The sequence below is a fragment of the Chelonoidis abingdonii genome, chromosome 1 (genome assembly GCF_003597395.2).
Source record: "Chelonoidis abingdonii isolate Lonesome George chromosome 1, CheloAbing_2.0, whole genome shotgun sequence".
NCBI lineage: Eukaryota > Metazoa > Chordata > Testudines > Testudinidae > Chelonoidis > Chelonoidis abingdonii.
In genome coordinates, this window is record NC_133769.1 from 144,677,137 (window position 1) to 144,704,317 (window position 27,181).

Here is a 27,181-nt window from a genome sequence, read left to right on the forward strand (position 1 = left end):
TGTTTCTATGACCATGATTAAGTTTCCAAAATATTTTCCCCAAAAAGTGATGACTGGCAGCCCCAGTCCCAGGGTCCTGTGGGGCTGACAGCACCAGCATCACTACTGCCCTGATGAACGACTGCATCAACAAGAAACCTTCCACCCTGCAGAGCAGACAAACTCCTGGCAGAATCAGAGATTCCTCCCACACAAGCCTACACCCCAGTCATGGTTCCCACAACTCGGCTGAGACCTTCCATGACACTGACCCACATTCAGAAAATAAACTGTAAAATGGGAACCATTCCAAAGGAAAGGAAAGGCCTGGCACTGGAGCATCTGCAAACAAGAAAATGAAAACATTTAACAGTCACAGAGGAGGGTCCTCAGTGGCCAGTGCCCTGCAAACACTGAACATTCTCCCCAGTCAGAAAGAACCCCAAACTTGTTACATTGTACAACCCTGTTGCGCCCTCTCACAATCCCTTTATCCATACTCACAGGATGCCAGCTAACACTGTCCTTTCACCTTCCCATCATTAAACACACGGACTGATTCTATCTCCCACCTTACTGCTGCAATCCCCATGGCAAGAAGATGCTTGTGCTCCAACACTGACACCCTACAGAGCAGAGTGCTGAAATGAGGATATGGGATTCCCCAGGGTACACAGGCACCTCTTCCCTTTGATCAAATGGGGCGGCTTAGACCCGGACATTCTCATATCACAGTCACAGCTCTGCCAAAGTGCTCCCACTCATGCCTCCACCATTCTGCACAGCTACATCTAACACAGTGACTGCAGCTGAAGCACATGCAAATAATTTTCAGTGTCAGTGGCTAGTTTCAGCTCCAGGGGGCAGAGTTAAGGCTGCCTTGGCATTTACCATAACTCTCTATTGCCTGGTTTTTAGGGGTTGAGTTTGGACCAACTCGATGTCCTAGCAGGACAAGAGATACCTCCGGGTAACATGAACTCTGTTTTAATGAAGTTTTTTGTCAGTGAATTTTAACTTGACTCCACAATCTCTAACACGTGGAGCTGTCTGTCCACAGGCAGGAAGGAGAGTCTGGTCTTCATTGCAATGAATGAACAACAGCCTCCAGTCTCAAGTGGCACTCGTAGAGCACCAGTGATGGTAAATAGGTAACCAGTGTGAGAAATATTTAACTCTAGCAGTGACTGCAGGGCTATGTGCACACAGAGGGCTCGGATCTCCATAGTGCTGTGTGTAGGCAGCTGCAGTCATGTAAAGGTGGTGTAAAGTGATTCTTTCACATCACTACTAGTGAATTACACCGACTTACCACCTCTGAAGTGACTGTTGCCTGTGTGAAAAAGGTGTAACTGCAGCTAAACCAGTTGAGTTCATGAGACAAGAGTCATGCTCGAAAAGAGAATGATGCTGAACAAAGAAGGGAGTGGTTTGCAAAATCTATATTGTGCTTAGTCTCAAGTGCAAGCCTGGGTAAATTTGATTCAAGTGGCTGGAGTATGTGCAAAGCACTGTGATGGGTTTGGTCACAGAGACCCCCTTGGGACTGTTACCTGCTGTGCTGAAAATTACCTCTGAGCCTGTTTTCCCTGCTAGCTTGGGACTCCAGAACCCTGCCTTGTTAAGTCAGACACACTAGCCTGCTGCAACACAGACTCAGAGTCCAGGTCATGCCCCTAAACCTGCAGACTTTAAGTGAAAATGGCCCTGGGGGTTAACTGACTCCAGCGCCCAGACACCCAGCTCTCACTGGGCTCCACCAAATAAATCTATTTTGTTCTGTATAAAACTTATACAGGGTAAATTGTCTGCCCTCCATAACACTGATAGAGAGATATGCACAGCTGTTTTCTCCCCCAGGTAATAATCACTTAGTCTGAGTTTACTAATAAACAAAAGTGATTTCATTAAGTATAAAAAGGAGTATTTACATGGTTCCAAGTAAAACAGACAGAACAAAGTAAGTTACCAAGCAAAATAAAGCAAAACCCATGCAAGTCTAAGCCTAATACTTTAAGAAACTGATTACAGGTAAAATCTCACCCTCAGAGATGTTCCAATAAGCGTCTTTCACAGACTAGACTTCTTCCTAGTCTGGGCCCAATCCTTTCCCCTGGTACAGTCCTTGTTACTTCCAGCAAATATCTTAGGTGGAAAGCAGGGGCTTTCTCATGGCTGGAACCCTAGGTCGTAAGCAGGGGTGTTTTCATGACTGGCCCTTTTGTCCTGTTCCACCCCCTTTTATAGATTTGGCACAAGGTGGGAATCCTTTGTCTCTCTCTGGGTCCCAACCCCTCCTTCTAAATGGAAAAGTACCAGATTCAAGATGGATTCCAATAGCATGTGTCAAGGTCACATGTCTTGTGAGACCCCAGACTCCATTCTTCCTGGGCTGGCTCACAGGTACACAGGGAAGGCTTTCAGGTAAATAAACCATTTACAACCAATTGTCCTAGTCAATGGGAGCCATCAAGATTCTAAACCACCATTAATGGCCCACAATTTGCATAATTACAATAGGACCTCAGAGTTATACTTCATATTTCTACTTTCAGATACAAGAGTGATACCTTTATACAAATAGGATGACCACACTTAGTAGATTATCAGCTTTGTAATGATACCTTACACGAGATCTTTTGCATAAAGCATATTCCAGTTATATCATATTCACAGTCAAAGCATATTTTCATAAAGCATATGGAGTGCAACATCACAACATGCAAAGCTGGTTTACATGGATCCTACTCGATAACTATATCTAACAAGGCCAAGCTCTGTGCTGACCTCACCGCTGTTCTCTGCTGTGAACACAAGTCTGTTTTTATGCTCCCCTCCTGGTACTGCTGGCGTATATAGCATTGCTGCCTGGCGTGTAGACTATGGGTAGGGCCCTACCAAATTCACGGTCCATTTTGGTTAGTTTCACTGTCATAGGATTTTAAAAATCATAAATTTCATGATTTCAGCTATTTAAATTTGAAATTTCACAGTGTTGTAATTGTTAGGGTCCTGACCCAAAAAGGAACTATTGGTAGGGTCGCAAGGTTATTGTGGGGGGGAGGGGTTGCAGTACTGCTACCCTTATTTCTGTGTTGCTGCTGGTGGTGGCACCGCTTTCAGAACTGGGCAGCTGGAGAGTGACAGCTGATGGCCAGGATCCCAGCTTTGAAGGCAGAGCCACCACCAGCAGCAGCGCAGAAGTAAGGATGGCATGGTGTGGTATTGCCACCTTTATTTCTGTGCTGCTTCCCGCAGAGCTGGGTCCTCGGTCAGCAACCGCCATTGCACTGACTAAGGATTGCTACCCAGTCAGTGCAATAAGGTTACGAAGCTCTATTGGGGCAGAGCTGAAGACATGTGTCACTTAACTGTCTAGGGTGGGATGAATGAGACATCACAGGACTGGCTGGAGTCCACCAATATCAATGAAGGATACTGAAAGACAATGGGAAGCTCAGGGATTGAACATTGACAACTAACAATGGGAAACTTCAGCAAGCAGAACATGTGAAGTCAGCAGGGGTCAGCAGGAGGAGGACAATGGACGGAGCAGTGACAGGAATCTAGGATAAGAATTAACCTTTGGAGAAACACAAGAGCTCACCTGGGACTGAGAGACAGAAAAAGTCGAAAACAAGATGGGTCCACAGCAGCATGGCTCATGGGAGCCCTGACTTAGCCAGAATGGAGGGAGGGATAGCTCAGTGGCTTGAGCATTAGCCTGCTAAATCCAGGGTTGTGCATTCAAATTTTGAAATGGCCATTTAGGGATGTGGAGCAAAAATCTGTCTGGGGATTGCTCTTCCTTTGAGCAGAGAGTTGGACTAAACAACCTCCTAATGTCCTTTCCAACCTTAATATTCTATGACCATATCTTAATTTTTTGCTCATTCTCTGTGCTAACCGAAAAACTTCCCAACTGACCAGTAAATCCTGTTGTGCTTTGAAAAGGCTGCCAGCTGTCACTGCAGACACTTGTTGAGGTGCATTGGTCCCTGATGAGTGTAAAAGTCTCTAAGCCGGGGTCTATCTCAGTTGGACCCACTGGGCAGAGCATATGGGGTGAAACAGGAGGGCTGAAGCCCAGAGGCTCTGTCTTGGAGGCACTGAGGCTATGTGACCTACACTTAAGGAAGAGTGGGACCTTTATGGGGTCTGGCAAATTGAAGGGATTCTTCCCCATGATTGTTTAAAAGCTGGGACATAGCACAGATCCTGTAGATCAGGGATCTACAATGCATGGCACGCGGACCGCCAGGGTAAGCCCCCTGGTAGGCCAGGCCAGTTTGTTTACCTGCTGCATCCGCAGGTTCAGCCAATCGTGGCTCCCACTGGCCGCGGTTTGCCACTGCAGTCCAATGGGGGCTGCAAGAAGCATAGTGGGATAAGAAATGTGCTGGCCACGGCTTTGTGCAGTCCCTATTTGCCTGCAGCAGCAAACCCCGGTCAGTGGGATCCACAATCAGCCAAACCTGCAGACACGGCAGGTAAACAAACTGGCCTGGCTCACCTGGGGGCTTACTCTGGTGTGCCGTGTGCCAAATGTTGCCAATCCCTGCTGTAGATCTGTGACACCTGTCAAGGCCCAAGGTGCCAATGTGTGATAAAGACCCAAAATGAAGGACACATACTGAACATTCACACATGAAACAAAGTGCTGAGGAATCTTTTCCTTTAACGTAAATATCTCTATAACCTCAGGGCAATGATTCTTTCTTTCTGATGTAAATAATTTTCAATACCTAATGTGAGGGGGCACTCAATTTATGTGATTTATCAGTTGCTTTGGTACCACAATGAGTTACATCCCTGAAAGGAGGTGCACTGACGTGGGATGGATGAAGTGAGGGTTTCTCAGACAAGTAGGTTTTCACTTTGCATTTATTCAGCATTTGCCTTGGGAACTGCTTGTGCCTAGTTCCCAGGTAGCCTGTCAAGTTCCTTTGTACCCTCTGGATACTCCCCAAATCTCCCAAACAACAGCGACAGGCCCAGAAGTTCAGGGTTTACAATCCCAGAGTTGCTGCAGCAGAGACAACAACAGGCCCATCAGGGAATGGGGGTGTGGCTGCAAGGTTACTGCTTTTGGCTCTGCCCATTATGCAAAGACGCTCCTCTCTACACACACTTAGTCTGTTTGGGTTGTAAATTTACCTCACGCTAGCCTGCTGCACACTGAGTGTCCGTGTGGAGCCTGCTGCTGCACACTAATGTTTCCCTAATGCTTGGAAATGGGATCGATCAAAGCACATGAGGGAACTGTTAGGGCTTCTCTTCGCTACCACACTGAATCAGTGCCAGTGTATCGATGCAGCAGTGCTGATTTATCATGTCTGGTGAAGACGCATTGCGTCAATGGGAGAGCGCTGTGTTGTCAACATAATTAGTTCACCCCATTGAGAGGCAGAAGCTCTGCTGGCAAAAGAGCGTCTCCCGCTGACATAGTGCGATGCAGACACTGCTTCAAGGTAGATGTAAGTTACGTTGTTTGGGGGTGGGGACAGCGAGTTTTCACACCCCTGAGTGACGTAATTTACAGAAACTTAAGCAGTAGTGTAGACAAGGCCTCAATGCACAGCAACATCATCCACATGGGCACTTGGTGCTTGGCAGGACAGTGCAGGGGAGATTTACTGCCCAGCTTACCACAAACTGAATGTTCATGTAGACCTGCTCTCAGTCTCCCCCACCCGACCCTAGCTGCTTATTCCAGTTTCATCGCCCAGTTACTCTTAGACTCCCCCGACACTCTGGTTCCTGATCTGATCTGTTTTTCGTCACCCACCTCCAGTTTCTCCTCACTGGTTCCCAGTCCCAGGCTCCTCACCCAGTCAGTCCCAGTTTTCCCAGCTCCCAATCTCCTTGCTCAGCAAGTCACAGTCTCTCTTCACCCACTCCCTGTCCTAATCGCCCTGCCTAGCCAGTCCGAGTCTTTTTCCCGCTCCTCCCAGTCCCCAGGCTCCTTGCCCAGCCAGTCACCATCTCCCGCCTCTCTGTCAGTCCCATTTCTCTCCATCTACCAGCCTCCAGCTCAGAATATTCCACCTTGCATCCTTGTCCTCATCTACTTTCCCCTCTCACCCCGGTCTGCGTTCAATTCAGGTAGCTTCCTCACCACCTGCTGCACCCAGCAGGTGGAAACAGTCTCCCTCAATCTCAGTTCTAGTGCCTGGTCCACTCTGGCCCACAGCAGACAGGAAATAATTTCAACAAATTTTATTGTTACACATCTTACCACTCTATAAACCTCTTCAGGACCGTACCTGTTGTGGTGAAGGGGCTTGTGTGCTCCAATGATCATCAGAGCTATGCTGTTTGGGGCTTATTTTTCTTCTAAATTTGGCATAATGAGAAGATTCTGGAAGACTGAGAAATGCCACATTTTTTTCATCGTTAAAAAGGAGATAAGTTGGAGTGTGGAAATTATTGTGGCATTGCCTTGCTATCTACAGCAGGGAAAAATTCTCACCCATATCCTCTTTAAACCAATGACTTTCCCTTGCTAAGAAAAATTCTGTAGAATTCTCGTGTGTTTCAGACCATCCCACAGGACAACTGACATGATCCTTCCTTGCCCACCAAATCCAGAAAGATTCAGTGAGCAAAATCTAGGACCTTACATGGCCTTCATTGATTTGACAAAGCCTTTGACTCTGTCATTCGTGAACCCTGTGGAAGGTGTTGGTCAGATTTGGCTGCCCTCCAAATTATTAAACGGAGTTCACATTCAGTACAGAATGGATGGGCTTTGATGTTTCAACTTTAAGTCTAAGGTCCTCAGGGCATCCATTACTGATCCCAGTATCTGTGATTGTTGCATTCATCACACACCTGAAAATGACCATTCAATCCACATTGGATTTTTTTGCACAAGTTTATGGACACCTATGACTCTCGCTCAATATCAAGAAAAATAAGTGCTCCATCAGCCTGCTTCAGGCCTTGCACTTGAGCCACCACAAATCACCATCGAGGAACAGACCTTGAAAAGAGTTGAGGACCTCTGTTACCTTGATAGCCAACTTTCTCAAAATGCAAAAATTGACAGTGAGATCCAGCACAGGATCCAATGCGTAAGTGCTTTCTTTGGGACACTGCTCTGGTGCGTTTTCATAGACCGTGACCTACAGCAGGACACCAAGATCCAGGTATATGAGATAATTGCTATTCCTATACTCCTTTATAGCTGCAAAACCTGCGAGACCTATCAACAGCACTTTAAGAGTCTGGAGAGGTACCACCAAGGAAGTCACTGGAAGATACTTTGCATCAAGTGGGAAGATCACTGAACTAACACCAGCATCCTCATTGAAGCCACTGTCACCAGCACTGAAGCAATGATCCACAGTCACCATCTCCACTGGTCTGGACATTGTGTGTGGATGCCAGACTCTCACCTTCCAAAACAAGCCCTCTACTCTCAGTTCACCCATGGTCAGAGATCCCCTGGTAGTCAGAGGAAATCCTACAGACAAACTGAATGAGTATCTCAAGAAAACTCATGTGGACATCACAAGCTGGGAGGAGCAAGCAACCAACCGACCTCAATGATGCTTCATCCTTCATCAGGCAGTGGCCTGCTTTGAGAAGAAGCACCTCACCCTTGAAGTTGAAAAGAGAGAGAGAAGGAAGGAAGGAAAAAGAAATTTCTCCCAGCAGGCAGCTGACCCATCAGGAAAAATCTGTACCTACTGCGGGCAGATCTATGGTTCCAGGATCAGATTCCTGAGTTGTCTCAGGACCCATATGTAAATCTGTGGTAGAGATTATCCTTGAATGGAGGAGTTGCCGACGATGGCGATGCTGCTGCTGAAACCAGTGAAGCTGTGCGCCTACAGACAACAGCCTCTTTCACTGTGCATCCCTGATTTACTCTTTGGCCACCATCCAGCCTGTGCACTGGCTGAGTCAGGGACCTTGGCAGAGGAGAAAGTTTTGGCAAAGTCTGGTATTAATCCAACCAGAAATGAGAAGTGAAAGCTGGACAAGAAGGATTGAGAGAGACAAGGTGGCTGAGGTAATATCTTTTATTGGACCAGCTCCTGTTGGTGAGAGAGACAAGCTTCTGAGCTTACACACAGCTCATCTCTGTAAGATCAAAAGTTTGTCTCTTTCCAACAGAAATGGGTCCAACATAAGATATTACCTCACCCACCTTGTATCTCTAATATATTGGGACTAACACAGCTGCAAAAACTCTGTATATAAGAAGATGACTGTCACTTTTTGGAATGTTTTCTAGTATTCTGTCAGGACAACATCTCTCAAAAATCGCTTGGTGCAGAAACATCACAGCTCCTGTATGTCTCTTCTCAGTGATCTCTACTTCATGGGGCTAGTTTGTAAACAGCTGACTGCTTATTTCTAGAATATTTCTGAATGGGCCCAATCATGAGTCCTTTATTGTGTTTCTACTCAGTCTGTACAAAGCAAACTCACATTACAGTCAATAGCTGCCTCCCTGAGTAAGGATCCCTGGGTTTGGCCCTAGGAGTTGGCCCTGCACCTCTATCCAGGGAAGACGGGGAATAGTGACAAGAATGGACATAAGTATAAGGGCCATGGAAAGACTCATCCTTCTCTCCAGCCCTCAGCACAGGCATGTGGAACTACCCTGCCAGCACGGCAGGGGTTAAAGGGAGCCTTTTGGCCCAGATAGCCCCACCCCGCTAAACCTACAGCCAATGCCAGGCCTGAGGGGAGAAATAGAGAGAGCCTGGCTCAGTTGAGGGCTGACTGGTGAAGAGGCAGGAGCTATCCACCTCCCTACATGAGAGGAGGGCTCACTAGCCTGCCAGCTGAGGCAGCCACCAGGGAGTAAGCACTGTCTCCCCAGCCAAGGGGGACTGTGGAGGAGACTAGGAGCCTCCCACAACAGAGTTAACTGGGTCCCTGAAGCTCAGATATATTATGGGGCTCAGCCTCACCAAATTTGCTGCTGCCTCAACTGAAGAAGACAGGGACCGCAGAATGAGGCCACCCAAGATCCATGAGAGGGCGCAATGGGATACAAGTCACCCAGCGAATGGGACTAGAGGGGTCATGCCCCAAACAAAAGGGAGAGTGGTAGGAAATAGCACAGGGCAGGGGATTTAGATCCCAGCTTGGAGGCCTCGCCTATTCGGGCAGATGCATGCAGAACCCTGGCCTGGGACCCGGTGGAGAGGGAAGGCCTGAGTTTTCCTACCCCACTGCCTAATATCCTGAGGCAACTTAACCTGGAAAACAAGGAGCTGGAGATCAGGCGCAGCAACCACTAGGCGGCCCGGCCCTTCAAGCGCCCTGTTACAAACCTAAATTTTATTCCCACTTTAAATGTGCAGCTCCAGCTGAGATGTAGGTGCAGTTTTACAGAAAGGTGCACAGAAGGGACTTTTTCTCTGATGCCCCTATGTTTGTGTGCAGCTCCCTCCTCCTGGTGAGGCTCAGAGGAGAGGGACTCCCTGCTGTGTGCACTTGCTAGGTGTGCAGCACAAGGCATTGCATTTGTTATTACCAGGTTAGGGAATTTACATTGATGAAGGTCAATCTTTTTTCTGCAGAGTTTCAAACTCCTGGCAATGAATTTCTGTAAAGTTCCCACCTACCCCAGCTTTTTTAATTTTTAAAAAATACTACAAAACTGCATAAAAGCCTGTCTCCCCTCACCCCCCATGTGAAGAGCATATCCATGGTTGTCACTGAAACACTCAAAATCCAGGAAAGGGTTGAGATTAAACATTGCCCTGAGCTCCCACTGCCAGAGGGAGCTGCTAAAACTTTTGGAACGACAAGAAAATATTCTGTCTTCCTTGTGCTATATTCAGAGGCAGATATGATTCCTACTAAATATTAGGAAGAGAGAAGTTAAAAATAAAACTTACAATGGGTCTGTAACTGCAGTGTTAACTACTGAATCACAACGAATGACTCCAAATATGATATTCCTGTGCTGTGTAGGGTTGAGGTATATTTTTGGCTGAACTCTCTATGTTACACCAGAGCCACAGAGTGTCAGAGATTTTGAAATTTTCTGTTACTGGTTGGTCCAAAATGTGAGAAGTAACAGAGCAGACAGGGGAGTGTTCTCGGCCAAATCTAATTCTGGCCAATGTGCGAGAATCTGCCCATTCCTTGGTCACCCTATGAGGATGGCAAAGGGGCTACATAAATGCCCCATCCTCTGTACCTATGTGGCTGGGTGTCTGGGTCTGGATTTTGGCATGAGAGTAACATTTTCAAAAGTGCCTCAGCGACTAAGGAGCCTAAGTAACATTTTCCTTTTCCATTTTCTCTCGTATCTGCATTTTTAGAGGGAAACGAAAGAAGTGGCACTGAAACAACTGGAGATGAGATAACGAAAATGCTTCACAGTCGCACAAAGGGCTCCTTAGTGGCCAGTGACATGAACAGTAATAATTACAACTCAGAAATAACAATCATTATAGGACTTTCTCTGGTTTTTGTTCATTTCTCATTAAGGTCACAGGCATACAACCATTGACGTAGTCAGGTTTTCAGTGTAGGGGAAGCAAACACAAAAAAGGCGCCCTCCCTTGGCTCCTCCTCTGGTCACGCCCCCCAACTGGACCCCCACCCTGGTCATCTTCCTTCCTGCGCCGCCGCCTGTCCCCAGCCTGCTCCCAGCACTTGGCGCTCCCCACACGGGGCTCGCCAGCCAGGCGGCCTTAAAGGCTCAGGGGCCCTTTTGCCCCCTCCTGCCCGCCACATTAGCAAGGGGCGGGGGGGGGGGCGGCAAGCACTTGGCTGCCAAGCCCTGAGCCGAGGATCTGGGCCCTTCGCTCCTCCAGCCGCATCTGCCACCCCCGCATGGCTCCTCCAGCCGTGCTGCTGGCAGCACCAGCTGGCAGACGCCTCTTCCGCGCCTGCCGCCCTGAGGGGAAGTGGCTGCTTCCACTGAACCCTGCTAGCTATGCTACTGCATACAACACTCCCTTGGGTTCAAGCCCTTTTGCCTCAGGGGATTTGCCTTTCAGGACTGAGCTGGCTGATTCTTACCTGAACAGGTCACTCCAGCATCCTCTCCATGATCGCAGTCACTCTGACCCCATCCCTCGTTCCTGCAGTACCAGAGAGCAGACTCGGTACCATCACAGGAAACTTCATCCAGCCAAATTGGTCCAGATCCTGGTCCAAAATGAGCCAGGTCAGGGGCACTGACAGCAGATCCACATCCCAACTGCTTACAAACAACTCGAGCATCTGCCATGCCCCAGCGATCATCGCACACCGTCCCCCACTGATCCTGGTGTTTAACCTCCACTCTCCCAGCACAGGGGCTGCCTCCATTCACCAGCCTCAGCTCATCAGCACCTGCAAGGAGAGACACAGAGCAGGGTCAGAGCGAGCAGGGAGCCCCCTCCCCAGCATTATCACAGCAGAGTCCGTGCCTGGCAGCAGGGGATCCGAGCCCAGAGCCAGGAGAATGGGACATGCCCAGAGCTGCCTCATGGCACCACCTTCTCACATCTCATGGTCTCACATTCAGGGCTGTCAGTGCTGCAGCTCTCGCCATTTTATCCCCACTCTGGTGATTTGGGGTGTTTTTACCTATCCCAGGGGAACACGATGAAAGGCACCAACTCACGGATTTTCCCTTATTCCAAATGGTGCCAACTCCTGTCACTGGGGCTGAAGCCAGCGAGATGGCAGGGAGAGAGTTTGCAGTGGGATAACAGATGGACAGGAGAGATGGTAGGAAGAGAGGGGAGGGGACAGGGATCTGAAATTGGGGCAGGAGGGAAGAGTGGAGATGAAGCACAGGGTGGTCTGGAGGGAGTGCAGGACCATGGGGCTGGAGGGGGTTTTTGAGCCAGGGCCAGAAGGGAGGGGAGGAGAAGGGAGTCACCAATGAGAAGTGGAGAGAGGAGGGGGTCTGGAGTGGGGGACAGAAGTGAGAAGTGAGGAGGGGGTGAGGAATCGGGCAGGAGCGAGAGAGGGAAAGGGAGAGAGAGCAGAGAGGGGGTAGAAGGAGGCATGAGGAGAAGCAGTGGAGGAGGAGGGAGAGTGGGGAAAGGTGATCATGTGTACGGTCAAGAGGGAAGGGGTCAGAAGCTGGGCGGCAAGAGGGTGAGGAGGAGTGTGGAGCAGAGGATGGGAGGGAGGGAGGTATCCTGGAGCAGGAGGAGATGAGGGAGAATTGGGGAGGATGGAGGAATCGAGATGGAGTGTTTGGGGGGTCTGGTGCTGGTGGACAGGAGGTGGGGAGGGTTTCTGGAACAGGGAGACATGAGGAAGTATTGGGGAGGAGGAGAGGGGCTGGAGTGGGAGGCGGTAGGAGGGAAGGAGAGATGGGGAGGAAGGTGAAGGGGATTCTAGAACAGGAGCAGAGCTTCCCAGTCTCATGCAGAGAAGTTTCAGAGGTGGTGTGGGGTGGAGAAAGCCAGGGAAGTGTTGCTGTTTGCAAAAGGCTAAACCAAACCTGTCATGTTACGGTGACATAATTTCTGTGAATGGTTAATTTCAGGTCAGAGTGAAAGTCTCCAGTATCTCTATCTGTAACCGACCCCTGAACAATAACAGATGTTATGAGCGCGAGTGGGAACCATGCTGCATTAATTAGCTCAGTGCCTGTCAAACTATTTCCCAGTCACCCCTTCGTCTGTCAGAGGAACTGAACCTGGAGGGGAGAGCGAAGGCAGTGCTGGGCAATGAACGGCAGTTTCTGTCTCAGGGGCGAGGGGAGGGTAAGTGCAGTCTCCAGCTGAGCCACCAGGGGAGTTGTGCAGTTTGGATGAATTAAATGGTGACTTTTCAGCCTGTGATTCTCACCCCCACCCTGGCAGAGTAGAGGGGACTTCTACAGTCCATAGATAGACTGAATAACATGACTGGATGTTTTTAATGACCTCATAATTTTTGTTCTGTGGAGGGAATTTGGCATTACAGCCTTGTGCTCCCTACCAGAGCTTCATCTCCCCACCTACCCCACACATTTCCCTCTTCCAGTGGTCTCTTCCCAGTCTCCTCCCCTGGGCTCTTCATTCTCCTCTTCTCCCTTTTCTACCTGGCCTCTCTGCCCTGCATGTACAGGCTGTTCCTTCCCCAGATGAGCAACAAACTCTGCCCCCACTCCTGCTATTGACTTTTCTCCCAGTAGCTCTGAGTTCCACCCCCTGCCCACAGTTGCCTCTAGAGTTTTTGTATCTCTGGGGGTTGTGGAGAGGCAAAGCTGCTGCTGGGAGACAGGCAGTTCACAGGGAATGTGAAGAGGGGCCACTGCCTGCCACACAGTCCTGGGATATTACCTGGGAGAACTGGCCCCCAGGACAGGGTGTGAAGACCCAGGACTATCCCTGTGACTGGGAGCAAGTACGGGCATCATTACAATGCCCATGAGTTACAGCTACATGCAGAGTTCCAGTGTGACCCCTGGAACGGGCTGCTTGCAGCAGTGGATGGCTGAGCTGGGGACAGCATGTTTATGGAGCCTCCATGGAGCTCAGAGAACAATGCAGTTCATGCCCAGACCATCCCGTTCCTTTAATGCCAAGCAAATACAAAAAACCACTTTACTGCAATCCACAGGGACATTCATTCAGATACAGCTCACTTCAGTGCAGTCCGACAGCCAACCCATGGGGCCTGGTCTGCACTAAGAAAAAAGGGGCATTTTTTCAGTGAAGTTAACTCAGTGATGGTAACTCGTGGCACCCCCAAGGCTGTAACACTGCTCTAGCTAAGTGCACACACAGTTCTGTTTCCCTGCACACACAGGAGCAGCACCAGGGTTTTTGGCGCCCTAGGCAGGGGTCCTCACGTGCTCGCAGTTGGCAGCGGCAATTCTGCGGTGGGGGGGGTCCTTCCATGCTCCTGGTCTTGGGGCACTTCAGCGGTGGGTCCCGGAGCGAGTGAAGGACCCACCGCAGAACTGCCGCCGAAGAGCCGGAGCGCAGAAGGACCCTCCACCGCCGAATTACCGCCGAGAGCCACAAAATGCTGCCCTCCCAAATCCTGGCGCCCTAAGCGACCATCTAGGTTGCTTAAATGGAAACGCTGGCCCTGTGCACACAGTAGAAACTAACAACAGCTGGCAGTTTCCTTGTTCAGAAATCCCCCAGCCTGCCCCTCCAGCGAGCTCCAACTGGCTTTTGTTTCTTTTCTGCTTCCAAGATCCTGGTCACAACTCCTTCTATTGGCTCCTCCCTCCAACAGACACAGTCTGACGCCAGTATCCTGGCCCCTGCATTGGCAATAGAGGAAACCCCAGGCTTAGATCTGCCCTGCCCATGTGCCCAATGCCTTTGACAGTAGCCCCCACTGTCTGCAGCTGTTTTTATTACATAAAAGATCTTGATTGCTCCGTCTCGTGAGCCTAAAAGAGAGTTCTCACCCTGCCAGTGGCTTTCATGAGGTCTGTGATTGTCTTAGGATTGAAGACTCCCCCATGGCAGCCATCAGCACATTTCAGGATAAGAATCACATTTACATACTGCACCTATCAAATCCTGGCTCCACTTCTATGGCCCAGCTTCGAATAATGACCCCACCTAACACTCTGAACATTGGGGAAGTTCAGATCTGGGTCTGGTAATGAAACCTGTGGCTTTAGTCCATCCTTGATATTTTCTCATTTGTTTGCCTGGACCTCACATCATTTTACAAATTTGTTTTCCCGCACAATGTAAAGACTTCAATAATTGTGAAACACAACCTTCTAGCAAAGACTGACCTGGCCACTATTCAGGGCTCAGGGAGGAGTATTGGGGCACTGAGGGAAAGGGAAAAGTAGCTACATGGGGTGATATCCCCTATATTGTAAACTCCTCTATGTCACTGTGTCTGTGTCATTTGAAGCAAACTCAAATTTCCAATAGAAACAAGAAAAATATCAAAGAGATGATGCACATTTCCTAATCAATCCAACAAAAATACATTGAGCTGAGTATGTGCTTGGCATCACTATATGACGCCATCCCACAAATAACTGGACAGTATTTTATGCTCCCCCACGTCACTGTGTCTGCATCATGTGAAGCAGTCAAATTTCCCATGGAAAATAAGAAACATTCAGGCAATATAAACATTTGCTCATAAATCCAACAAAAAATACACTGAGCTGAACATGTGCTTGGCATCACTATGTGACACCATCCCAAAATCGTGCAGTAATTTATCCTTCACGTGGTAATAACTGTCCATCCCCTGCAATGTCAGTCTGATCACCAGAAGTCACCACAGAATTCTCCACTTTTTGGTCATGCCCAGCTGTGTCATGGGCTCTAACTCCAGCACATTATATTTGAACTTCTTGGGAATTTGAAATATAAACTCCAAGTAACCAGATAGTCACAACCTCCGAGCCATGGACCGATGATAAAAAGCTGACTGTAAAAGTTACCACCCTAGTTCCAGTTAACCCAGCTCCCCTGGTGAAACACAGAGGAGACTTACCTGCAATGTCCTGAATTGTAAGGAGAAGCAGCCACAGTACCGGAATGGAGAGACATCCCTTCATTGCCAGACTGACTTGCCGTCCCTTCCTCACACTGCACTGGCTGCACCTAAGCAACTGCCAGGGCTCCTCTGTGTCTGACAAGTGATAACAAAGCAGTGGAAGGGAAATATATAGATTCAGAGGCTGGCATCAGTTGCGGGAAGGAACCAATAGCAAACCCTTCTGCCTTTTTAGTTATTATCAGTGGTTTTATCTGTGACTTTATGCAGCTAAAACATCCAATAAAACTTGAAAGCAACAAACATCACCATATATGAGTGATGAGCCCCCTCCTGACATCAGGTTTACCACATCCTCAGATCATTGGGTAACCCCCAATCTCTGGAGCTGGAAGGAAAAGTTCTCTACGAACTATCCGTGTTGTTTCTTGACCCAACAGATTCTATATCTGATTAAACATGAATTGGGAGACATTAGAGGCTGGTTATTTTATGAACTAGGAAAGAAATTCCTTGTGCCAAAGGTGATCATTACAAGACCAATTCCCAGTATAGGACATGCCCAATCGTAGACAAGGACAAGTCACTAGAACCAGGTTGTGTCACTCAGATCTGCTTTATAGTACAATTACTCAGCAGTATCTGAAATATTGACAGTTCTTCTACTAATAGACCTTAGGGCAGAGGTGAAAGTGGGCCGGTACCATGTACTGGTAAATAATGGATATCGGTACCAGCCCATATGCAGCCAACATTACCACCCTAACCCCCCGCTCCCCCGGCTGCTGACATGGGATGCAAAAGAGGCAGGTGCCCCAAGGCCAGTGATTTAATATTAAATCGCAACAGGAGTCCTGCATGGCACAAGTCAGGGAGTGCAGATAGACTGGTTGGGGGAGGCTGACCCCAGCCCCGCCCCTTCTGCCCAAGGCCCCACCCCTTCCACAAGCCCAGAGCTGAGCCCCTGTACTGGTAAGTGCTTAATGTTACTTTCACCCTGGCCTTGGGGTTTCCTTCCTAGACCACGATTCTTAGTGGTAGAGGCAGAGCTTAGGGCTTCCTGAGTTGGACATGACCCGCTGGTGCAGTAGCAGGATGTCCTGCATACACCATTCCCATCAGTGCTGTCAGCAGGAGGAGGGCTCCTTGGAAACAAGTTTACTTGATTCATGTGACACAGAAAATGCAAGGAACTGGCACAAGGCATGTGGCATATAGCACGTCTGACTGGCACCACACCTACCTCCTGCTCTTCCTCAAGAGAACTGTTACAAATACTTGGATTAAGTCTTTAACTCTTCACCTTTGCATTTTCTCCCATGCTGCCATTTCTGCCTGGAGAAAACTCCCTGAGAAAATCCTTGCAACTAACACCTGATCCTCCTTCAAATTTCTCCTTGAGATTCTGCTCTGTTGTGATTCCGGAAAAACACTTGACAGTGAGTGACTAGCTTGGCAAGGTAGGAGGTGTGGCTGTGCCTCTTCCTCTTCCTTCTCTCTCCTCATTTTTACCAAACTCCCTACCCCAATCCTGCCATTCTCCCTCACTCTCCCCTCCCACTACTTAAACAAACAGTAATGACAAAACAGGAAATTGCACCAAAATAGTGCAAGGGTTCTACTGTCAATCAAACGTTAGCCCCGTTCCTTGGCCCCTGCCCACTTGTCAAGTGAAGTCCCACCCCTAAGGATATTACTTCCAGAGTCAAGCCGGACACATGGCCAGAAGCAAGGTGTGCCATGTGACCCCTCAAAGAACTCTTCCCACCAACCTCTATCAATCCATATGGGCTTCACCCCCTTAGGACCACCCTGAGAGGCGGTTGGGAGGAGGAGTTCCAGGGTGGGGTTACCCCTCCGGATGTAGGTCGTGTGACCACTCTTAGAACTCCTCCCACCACCATCTACAAATCAGGAGAGGTTTCAGCTGCTGGGGACCACTCCCGAGAGGATATTTGAATAATTGGGGGAGTTCTGGGGTGGGGTGACCTATCCGGAAGCAGTTTATGTGACCCTTCTAAGAACTCTCCCCGATGCCCTCTACCAAGTGGGATGGGTTTTGGCCACAGAGGACTGCCCTAAGAAAAGATTTGACCAAAATAGAGCAGCTTCCCGGTGGGATGAACCTCTCAAAGATGGTCATGTGACCCCTCTAAGAACTCCTCCCACCACCCTCTGCGAATTAGAGCACAGCACCACTACCCCATAAATCCCAGCTCCATGCAGAAGAGGCCATCTCTTACCAAGAATGCATGTTTTAAAACTCATGGAAATGCTGAGAGGAAACATAGGCTCCTTCCCCACCCCTGTGAAAACTTCAGACTTTGTTTCAGCCCTGAGGCCTTCCACCATCCTCAGAGAAAGCATTACATCAGTGACAGTTCTGAGGAGCTCTTAATGGGTACATTGGAACCTGACCCTGAAACCTAGTTGTTCATGAGACACCCCAATGAGTGTGTTGGCCTCTTGTCATCTACCCCTGTGGAGGAGGAAGAAGATGCAGCGCAGGGGAGTCACTGGCGGACAAAATGAACAGAAAAGAGGTCACTCAGGTAAATGAACAATTTAGAAGTAACATCAGATGTGTGTATGTGTGTGTGTGTAATGGGATTAGGAAACCCGGTTGTGTAAATCTAAAAATAAGCAATGGGAACTTACATTTGTTTCTTTTCTGAAAATCTCTCAACAGTTTGATGATGCCTTTCTAGAGCACCCGGAGACCCTGGACATTATTGTATCAAATAGCGAAGACGAACCGGGCCCGCCTTGTTTTTGCTCCATGCTGATACAAATTGTTGAAGAGGACTCCAAGGATTACAGGATAAGGAGTTTAGGATGAGGTTTGGCATAGAATTAACTGAGCCAGTGCCGCATAGTGAGCATAAAAAAGTCATGGAGATGATTGTACGCTTTGCTGTTTATGCTGTCCTGAAACACTGTCCTAGGGAAAAGCTTTCTGAAGATTTTGAGGGCTGTGTCATAGATGCGCCAGGCCAGTGGCACCATGACTCTGTGACTTGGAATTCAATGGAGCATCAGGGTTTGCTTTCAAGGAGCTGTATTTCTTTTAAATTAAAAAAAATTAGTTTGTGAGAACCTCGCTCGTGTCTTTGTGTAAAAGAGACCCATTTACAGCAAAAAGCTGAAATGTATCTTATAGAATCTTTGGTGGGGGGGAACCCTAAAAAGATGTTTACAATTAAAAAAAAAAACCACGGATGGTCCAAACATGTGTTTGAGTTCAACAGAGCTGACCCACCGTCTTGAACTGAATGGTTTTAACCACGCCCCCACTGAACAGCCAGGGTTACTGCGATTACCCATCCTTGTTGCCGCAGGGTTAATCATACTCGTGATTACTAATTAAATTTGACAGGTGTACACCTACAGTAAGAGAGGTGGGTGGGTGAGGATGGTGAGCCCTGATTAACATGAAATGAAATAAAACCTCAGGAGTTCACAGACGCTATTGGACTGTTTAAATATAACCCAGGAGTTGGTGGAACACTATGGGTCACTCATTCTAGCAACTCAAAGTCATTAAAATAATATAATTACAAAAGTAAACAAGGGTCTAACCCAAAACTGAAATGTTTCAAGGGTTCACAAACCTCCACCATACTTTAGAACAAGTATTTGCTCTAAAGAAAATCAAAAATTTAAAAGCTCTGGGTATTTGTAGGGTGCTTACTATGGTTGTGATACACCCATTTTATTTCAAAACCAACCCACAAACTTTAAGAATGAAAAAAACATGTTTAAAAAACAAACAAACGTGCTCCAAGACATTCATTGATATCTCCAAGAAACTCCCACTTGGGAATGGGGGTACAGTAACATTAAGGATTGTTGTATATGGAGATTTACTATTTTTTCATTGAAACATAAAAATGTATTTTAAGTAAAAGAAAAAAAATTAGCCAAAAGCAGCCCAGTTGTGCAGACAACTTAATTTCACCCATCCCAGATCACAAAAGGCAACGTTAGGAGAGGAATGCCTAAAGTCCTTAAGTATCTGTTCATTCAGACTTGTGGTGATTGAATCAATTGGCTAACTACAGACTTTGTCATCTGTTTGAAACTGAGGTTATGTCTACACTTCCAAAGTTACAGCGCCTTTTTAAGTCAGCTTGAAACAAAGAGCTAGGATGATATAAAAGCCTCAGTTTTTTTAACACAAACCTCTTTCAAGAAAAACTATCTTGAATTGAATTGCTGCTGGAATGCAAGAGGAGATAGGCTCCCTGTTTTTAACTCTCAAAACACATATTATATAATGTCACTCTTTGGCCATGCTGTCTTTACTAAATAATGGTACCTCTCTTCCTTGCAGGGTGATCTATTTAGCATGAAACCAGTAACTTTAAGCTGCATTTCACCACCAGGCCGAGGAAAAACCAAAACTCATTTTTAACTATAGTTCTGCTTAATACTATTAACATAAAAAAAAGTCAGATATCGCACAGATTGTATAGGGGTTTGATCAATTTAGGGAATAATACTAACTAATTTTTTTTTGCTTGTTCTTTACTAAAGGCCCAAACACACATGGGGGGAAACAGAACAGCCATGTGCTAGCAATCCTGCATCCTGCGGTAGAAGGTAACTTTATGCAATTGGCTTTTAAATGCATGTGGATTTATTGAAAAATATTTTGTTGCAAACTGTTGGTTTTAAACGGCTGGGGGTTTATGGCTGCAAACTGGTGGTATGCTGTGTTTCAAACAGAGAGTTTTTCTGTGCAAAATCGTTTTTAAAAGTTGCTTTTTAAAAGCAGTTTTGTTTTTATTCTGCAATAAAAAATGAGATTTTTTTTTAAATGGGATTGTTTGTCCTCTTAAAAGAGCTCGCTTTAATGTTTAAATTGTTAGTGATTCAGGGGTCTAAACTAGAGATAAGTGTTGGTGTTTTAAAAAAGTATTTTGTTTCAAATTGTTGGTTTAGTGTTTTAAACTGCTGGGGTTTGTGTGTGTGTGTGTGTCTGAGTTTGTGCAAAACATAGGTGTTTTTTTAAAAAAAGAGTATATGGCTGCAAACTATTGGTTTGGTGTGTTGCAAACTATCAGGGGTTTCTGTGCAAAATTGTGTTTTAAAATGGATTTTAAAAGTGGTTTGGTTTTTATTCTGCAAAATGAGATGTGATTTTAATAATGTTTGTGGGTTGTTTATTTGGGTTTTTTTATATATTGTGGTAGAAATAAATTCAAAACCTGTGTTTGTTGTAGAGCAGGAAATGGATTAGTTTGTTTTAAAGCTATGACTTTTTAAATAGAAAAATACCCTAATGAGTATTTTATTTTATAAGTTTACAAGACAGTTTCATGTGTTTTATGATAATCATCTTGTCTGCTCCACAGTACAATCAAAAAATGAGAGATCCTTAGACGAGAGTGCAAAGAAGTTCAAAAGAGAAAGGAAAGAGACAGCTGAAAAAGAAAATGCACCAGCATCAGTGACTGAAGGATGGATGAAGCCCAGTAAATATATTTTGCTTATTGGTTTGGTTGTTTTATGAGATTGTGTATTTTAAGTAAATACATAAGTGTGAGTGAGAAGGATGGTAAAATTAAGTTTTATAAAATGTTTTTTTCCCCCTAATCAGGCATGTGCAGCTGTCCTGACAATGCTGTAGTCAGAGCTACAGGGACATCTCCACCAGAGCCGCTAAAGAACCAGAAATCTGCTTTGAGACCTTTAACATCAACACAAACAGCACAAGAGTGCAGATGAAGCACCAGGGCAGTTCAAACCTCATATACCTCGAGCTCAAGAACAAAACAAAAGACTCTGGTAAAAACTAACCATGCAAACACAACTCCAGTTTCACAGCAGCCACCACCGCACCAAGCCCTGAGAAAGCTGTGAGCGAAAATGCCCACATTCACAAACCTGGAACACGTGATCTAGGGGTTGTGAATGAAAAACCAAGGATTGAGAAACCATTCTCCCAACACCATAAGCTTGTCACTGCTTCCACATATTCTAATATTTGGGAAAAGTAGGATGCTTCATTCAGAAAACTGATAGACTCTGTATCCTCAAGGCTTCTAAAAGAACGGTATTTTAAAAAGATTTGAGGAAAATATGATGCTTCGTTCAGAATACTGGTGGATGCTGTATCTTTAGGGGTTCTAAAAGAATGGAGGGCTGGAAACTATATCAAAAATGCATAAGCTCTTGCGGGTGACTTTTTGAAAAATACTTCAATTTTTCCAAAGGGTGGTTCTGAGCAGGCGTGACTATTCGTGGAAAGGGACCATGGGTAAAAGGGGCACCCTGAAGGGTACACATCAGCTAAGGTGTAAACAAAAGAGGGGACAGTGCTTGGGGATTAAACAGATGGCTGTCAAAACATTTCAGGCCAGGGTCGCTGTAAATTTTTTAAAAAGTAAGCTAAAGAGATAATGAGGTAAAAAAACAAAAAGAGATGCTCCCTACTGGATGCTCTCAAACTGGTTCATCTGAAAATGGGGAGGTGGAATCTGACCTGCGGGGTGGTGGTGACTCTCATGCAGAGTCTGATTTTAGAAAATTCCCTAGAATGCTGTCTAGATGGGTCTCCATCTGCTCCTGATGACTCTCATGGAGGCCCCTCAGAGTCTGACTCTCAAATAGCATCTGACATAGAAGATGCGGCTGATGGTCCCATAGAGGAACTCGCAAGTAACCCTGAAAATGCAGAGGTGTATATGGAGAGAGTGAGAAGCTGGCAAAATGAGTTACCTAGATTTGGGGTATCGGTGTATTGTAAGAATTTTGTTTTGTCAATCTTGAGCAACTAAATTCAGCTCAGCAGGTTGTTGAAGCCATAAACAAGGGGACACAGTTAGTTCTCAATGACATTAATGGTAGGGTAGGCCCTGATGATTTAGTTCAGTTACGTTTAGAGAGCTGTAATTTAACTAACCCTTTGTTTTCGGTCAGAAGAACTAGGGATGAGCTGTCTGCTGAGGATTTCTTAAGTCAGACCTCAAAGCTGCTACAGAGCAATAGAGAGTTGCATGTTGACGGGACATTGCGCCTCATTGTGACAGTTGTAAAAGCGGGTGGGGGTGGGGGTTGACTTTTAAACTCTATCCTCAGTAGTCAAATCTTCCATAAAAAGAGACAATGTTTAGTAGACCTGACTTACACCAGTTCCAATCTGTGTTTTGCAGGCGAGCTCTTGGCCGTCATGTCCGACCGTAAACCTACAGACCCAGAATTGTTAGTGGGGGCGAGAAAGTTGCATGAGAAATTAGGGTGGTCAGATTAAAAAAAAAGGTTCTGCTCAGTGACATAGCAACATTTGAACAGAATTTAGGAGTCAATATACAGGTGGTGATTTATGTGGCAAAAGATGGATGAGGCTTTTTAAAAATGGGGGTCCTGGTGTACTCCAAGACTTTTTACATCCAGTTGCAAGATAAGCATTGCTATGGGGTTCTGGATGTGAAAAAGTTGGTTGGGTGCGAAAAATTATTGTGAGTTTTGCCACACGGTGTAAAGCCACAACCACTCTTACAGGTATTGTTGCTGCCTCTGCTTGAACGTAACATGCTTGGACAGCATGGGCGTGCAGCTGAGGTTTCCTAGCTGTAGATTCTAGTGTTGGTCCAAAGAGTGTTTAAACAGGCACATCGACTGTGCATCGAAAACACAAGTCGAATGCCTGTCTAGAACTTTCTGTGATAAGTGTCAGTCTTATGTGGATAAGCAGCACAGGTGTAAAGAGAGGCATTGTAAGCAATGTCAGGATTTGATCACTGGTGATATAGACAGTCACCTGTGTTTTACGGACAGCATTAGAAAGCCCAAATCATCAGAAAAATATATTTTTAATGATTTTGAATGCATGCAGGAGATGGGGTTGCACGTGCCCAATTACATTTTTGCTATGTCCCTAAAGCCAGAAAATCCTGGGAATTTAAGGGCTGTGAGTGTTTTTCTATCTTTGTTAAGACCTTTATTGGTAAAGAGTTCCAGAACTACATGTTCCTAGCACCCAGTTCCAAAGGTTACGATGTCTACTTCGTCATTAGACAGTTACAGAAGGAAAAAGTGTGCATAGAACTCATCACTCAGGGTAGTAAACTAATATGTGTGGAAGTTAAGGCCCTGGGCATTGGTTTTATAGACTTTTTAAACTTCTTGCCCGTGAAGCTCAGTAAGCTCCTGTGAGCGATGGGATTTGAAAGGTGCAAAGGGGATTTTCCACATTTTTTAACAATTTAGAAAATCAAAATTACGTGGGGCCTATAACCAGTGTGGAGCACTGTGGTGTAGCAAGCATGATGCCCAGGGAGAAAGCAGAGTTTCTCAACTAGTATTGGGACCACAGATATGAGATGTTTGACTTCCAGAAAGAGCTAGCATATTTCTGTCAGTAGGATGTCAAAATTTTGAGAAAGACCTGTATCCTATACAGAAAAGAGATTATGAAAATGATGGAGATGTGAGATATAGTAGAGAGAGAACCTGGTAAACTCACTGAGATAAAACCATGTATCGATCCATTCCGGTACATAACACTGGCATCTGTCTGCATGGCTCTGTACAGGTTTATCTTTTTGGAGCCTAACACGGTAGTTTTTCTCCTTCCAGACAACTATCACAGGCAGAAAAAGAGATATTCAACCCCATCTATTCAGTGGCTGTTGTATACTTCTGTGAAAATAGAATGAATTATATTTTAAAAATGGAATGGATTAAAAAAATGCTGTATGATCCTTTACGCAGAAATAAGGAATGTTGAAATATAGTTGTAAGGAAGAGAAACATTAAGGTATGAAACTATGGGTCCACTTAAGCTATTGGTGGGACATTAACAGGAGACCGGTAATAGTTAATAAGGAAACAAGATATGCATGTCTAGCCCAGGTAAACTAATCAGATTCTGCTTCCTTTTGTTATCTTGTTAAGTTCACACCCTTTTATCTGTATAAATAAGATAGTTTGAGTCTTGCATGGTGCTCACATTATCTGGGTGTTTTAGCAGAGCGCTTTGCTAATAAAACAGAGTGGTATGACAAATTGTGAGTCCTGAGTCGAACTTTGACAATTTGGAGGCCCCACTGAGATGGCAACCGTCTTCACTGGGGCCATGTGATTCCTGACCATTTTTGCAGGATGATCGTGGCAGCCAGCACCTGAGCATTTGACCCAAGCAGTCCTTCACCGGAACGGAAGAGTGTACGACCACAGTGAAGTCTATGCCACCGAACCTGTTGGTTTCCACTCTGTTCTGGTAGGGATCCCGGGATCTGACATCAGGAATCTGGTCAGGTAATTATTTCTGTGTTTTGTCTGGACTGAGGATTGTCCTGTCTCTGTGTCCATCCGTCCTCCCTGCGGAGTGTTTGAGTCTGGGCATTGTCTCCATCTGGACATCAGCCGACCAAGGGGTTCCTGTCCCTGCGGTCTGAGTGAGTGAAATCTGCACAATCGGAGCCTCACTGCACCTTGGGTAAAAACCTTGGTGTGAAAGCAAGGGCGATTGAGGTAGTAGCCTGTGGGATCCTTTTGTATGTTGCACCGGGCATCGCTCTGACGAACCTGAATTTCCTTGTTGTGCGAATGGTGTGTGTAAAGTCTTCCTGTATGGGTAACCAGATGTCTAAGTTAGGACAGTTCCCTAAAGGAACCTGGTTCATTTTATGCATTTTGGGAAGGGTCCGGACTCCTGTAAATTTTTGGAAAAATGGTATAGGCTAACTCAGGGGAATCCCAAAACTCAGTGGCCACTGTTAGGCTCTTGAGACAAAGACTGAGTGGATGTCTTAAAAGACAAACTTGGCCAACCTAAAACTAAATTGGCTAGAGGACAGGTTGATTCTTTCATGCAGTGGTGGGAAGAGGCAAATTGTAGGTGGACAGAATCAAAACTCGCCTCTCCCAAAGATTCTAATGATAAGTTAAAAGCTTTATTGGAAGTCTCCTCTCCCACCACCAAACCGAACGTTCTCCTTTACCCCGTTCTCCGAGAAGATTCAGATCAATCCCAACCCCCTTCATACTCCCATCTCAATATGGAAGAGGACGAAGAAAGCCCCTTGTTAAATTCTGGGGATGATGATGAGGACGATGCATTAATTGGCTTGACAACCTTGCATCAGATCAGTATACAGTCACCAACCTCCTCAGTTCAGGCCAGTCCAGATGGTCCAATACCGCCCAGACCCATTTCTCCGGTACCTCTCAGACCTGTAAAGTAAAAAAACCCGTTTCCCCAAAACCCTCCAGTCTGCCTGACTCCTCTGCTTTACCTCATACATATGAAGATAGTCTAAATAATGAATGGGTCCACCGCTTGCGCTCTGGCTCTAAAACTATCCAAGTTGCCGTCCAAATCCTGCATACTGGGGGCCAACAAGAAGATCCCACTTGGAGCTATAAACCCTGGACTCATACAGAGCTCCATTCAATTGTAAAAGGCTTTCTGAAGCCCCTGGAAAATCCTACCAAATTTTCAGAGGAATTTTTGTTAGTGTGTGACTCTTATGAACCCTCTGAGGCAGACTGTGGTGGGGCGGACAGCCCCACTTCCTGTGAGAGTGGGCTGCGGCAGGCCAGGGCGCCTGCACAGACAGAGAGCCAATCATGGCCTAGTTTGGAGACAGCTAATCAGGGCCAGGCTCAGCCCTATAAGAAGGCTGCCCAGGAAGGGCACAGTCAGTCTTCAAAGGTGGGAGACTAGCACCGCGGACAGCGCAGTGCTGGCCAGGCTCAGGGAGACTAGGGAGCTCTAGTTCTGCTATGCTGCAGATCCTGAAGGGAAGGGCCTAGGGGTGCAAGGGTCCATAGGGGAAGCAGGCCGGGGAAGCAGGCCAGGGAAGCAGACGGACGAGGGGAGAGAAGGAGGATCAGCAAGGCTGCTGCCAGAGGGTCCCTGGGCCGGGACCCAGAGTAGAGGGCGGGCCTGGGTCCCCCCTTTCCCCTTTGCAGTATACCCAGACATTGGCCATAGGGAGCGGCCATTATACTACTCCAGATCCGTGACAAGAGGGATTGGACTCAAAGGGTGTGGTTGGACATGCTGGCTGGGGTGTAAGATTGCTGATCACCAAGCCCCGGAAGGGGGTGCAGATAGACTAAGGGGCATTGCCAGAGGGCAGCATCTTCAAAGAGGATGCCGCTGAGCAGGGAGCAATGCGGGTCCAGAGATGCCAACGGAAGGCAGAAAGACAGACGGGACACCACCAGGAGAGGGTGCTTCTCTGGACAGAGCTAATTCCCAGAGTCACCAGCCGGAGGCGCCAGGTGGTGAGTCCCCACCCTGTTACACAGACCTACTGCAGCTGTGCAAGCTACTTGTAAGCCCTAGCAAGCATGGAAAATGGCTCACAGCAGCAACCTCCAAACCTCTGCCTCACGTGTCTCAATACCCTTTAAACACCAAAGCAGAGGCTGGCAGTGCTCCGGTCACGACCACCCTGTGGGAACAAGGCATTATTGTCCCCTGCTCCAGTCCCTGTAACACCCCTATTCTCCCAGTTTGAAAAACTGATGGTAAATCATGGTTTGTTCAGGATCTTCGAGACATTAACCTCATTGTCATACCCGCGTTTCCTGTTTTCCCTAACCCAGTAATGATTCTGGCTTCTATCCCACCAAGTGCAACTCATTTTACTGTTGTTGATTTGTGCCCTGCTTTCTTTTCTGTCCTGGTTCACCCTGACTCCCAGTATCTTTTTGTCTTCTCTTACAAGGGGCAACAGAACACATGGACCACGCTCCCTCAGGGGTACACTGAAAGCCCATCTTACTTTTCCCAAGCATTAGCCCGAGACCTCGCTGACTTTGTTTTCCCATCCGAGTCCACACT

General features: G+C 46.8%; 1 protein-coding gene across 1 annotated transcript in view; it reads right to left on the reverse strand.

Moving 5' to 3' along the window:
• LOC116827872 (antigen WC1.1-like) overlaps nt 1-15,500 on the reverse strand; it is a 60,571-nt gene extending 45,071 nt beyond the window's left edge. The window contains 2 exon segments of the mRNA XM_075061952.1: nt 10,981-11,295; nt 15,376-15,500. Of these exon segments, the coding sequence (XP_074918053.1) occupies nt 10,981-11,295; nt 15,376-15,439 (379 nt within the window). The 5' untranslated portion in view covers nt 15,440-15,500.
• Nucleotides 15,501-27,181: the final 11,681 nt, after the last annotated feature.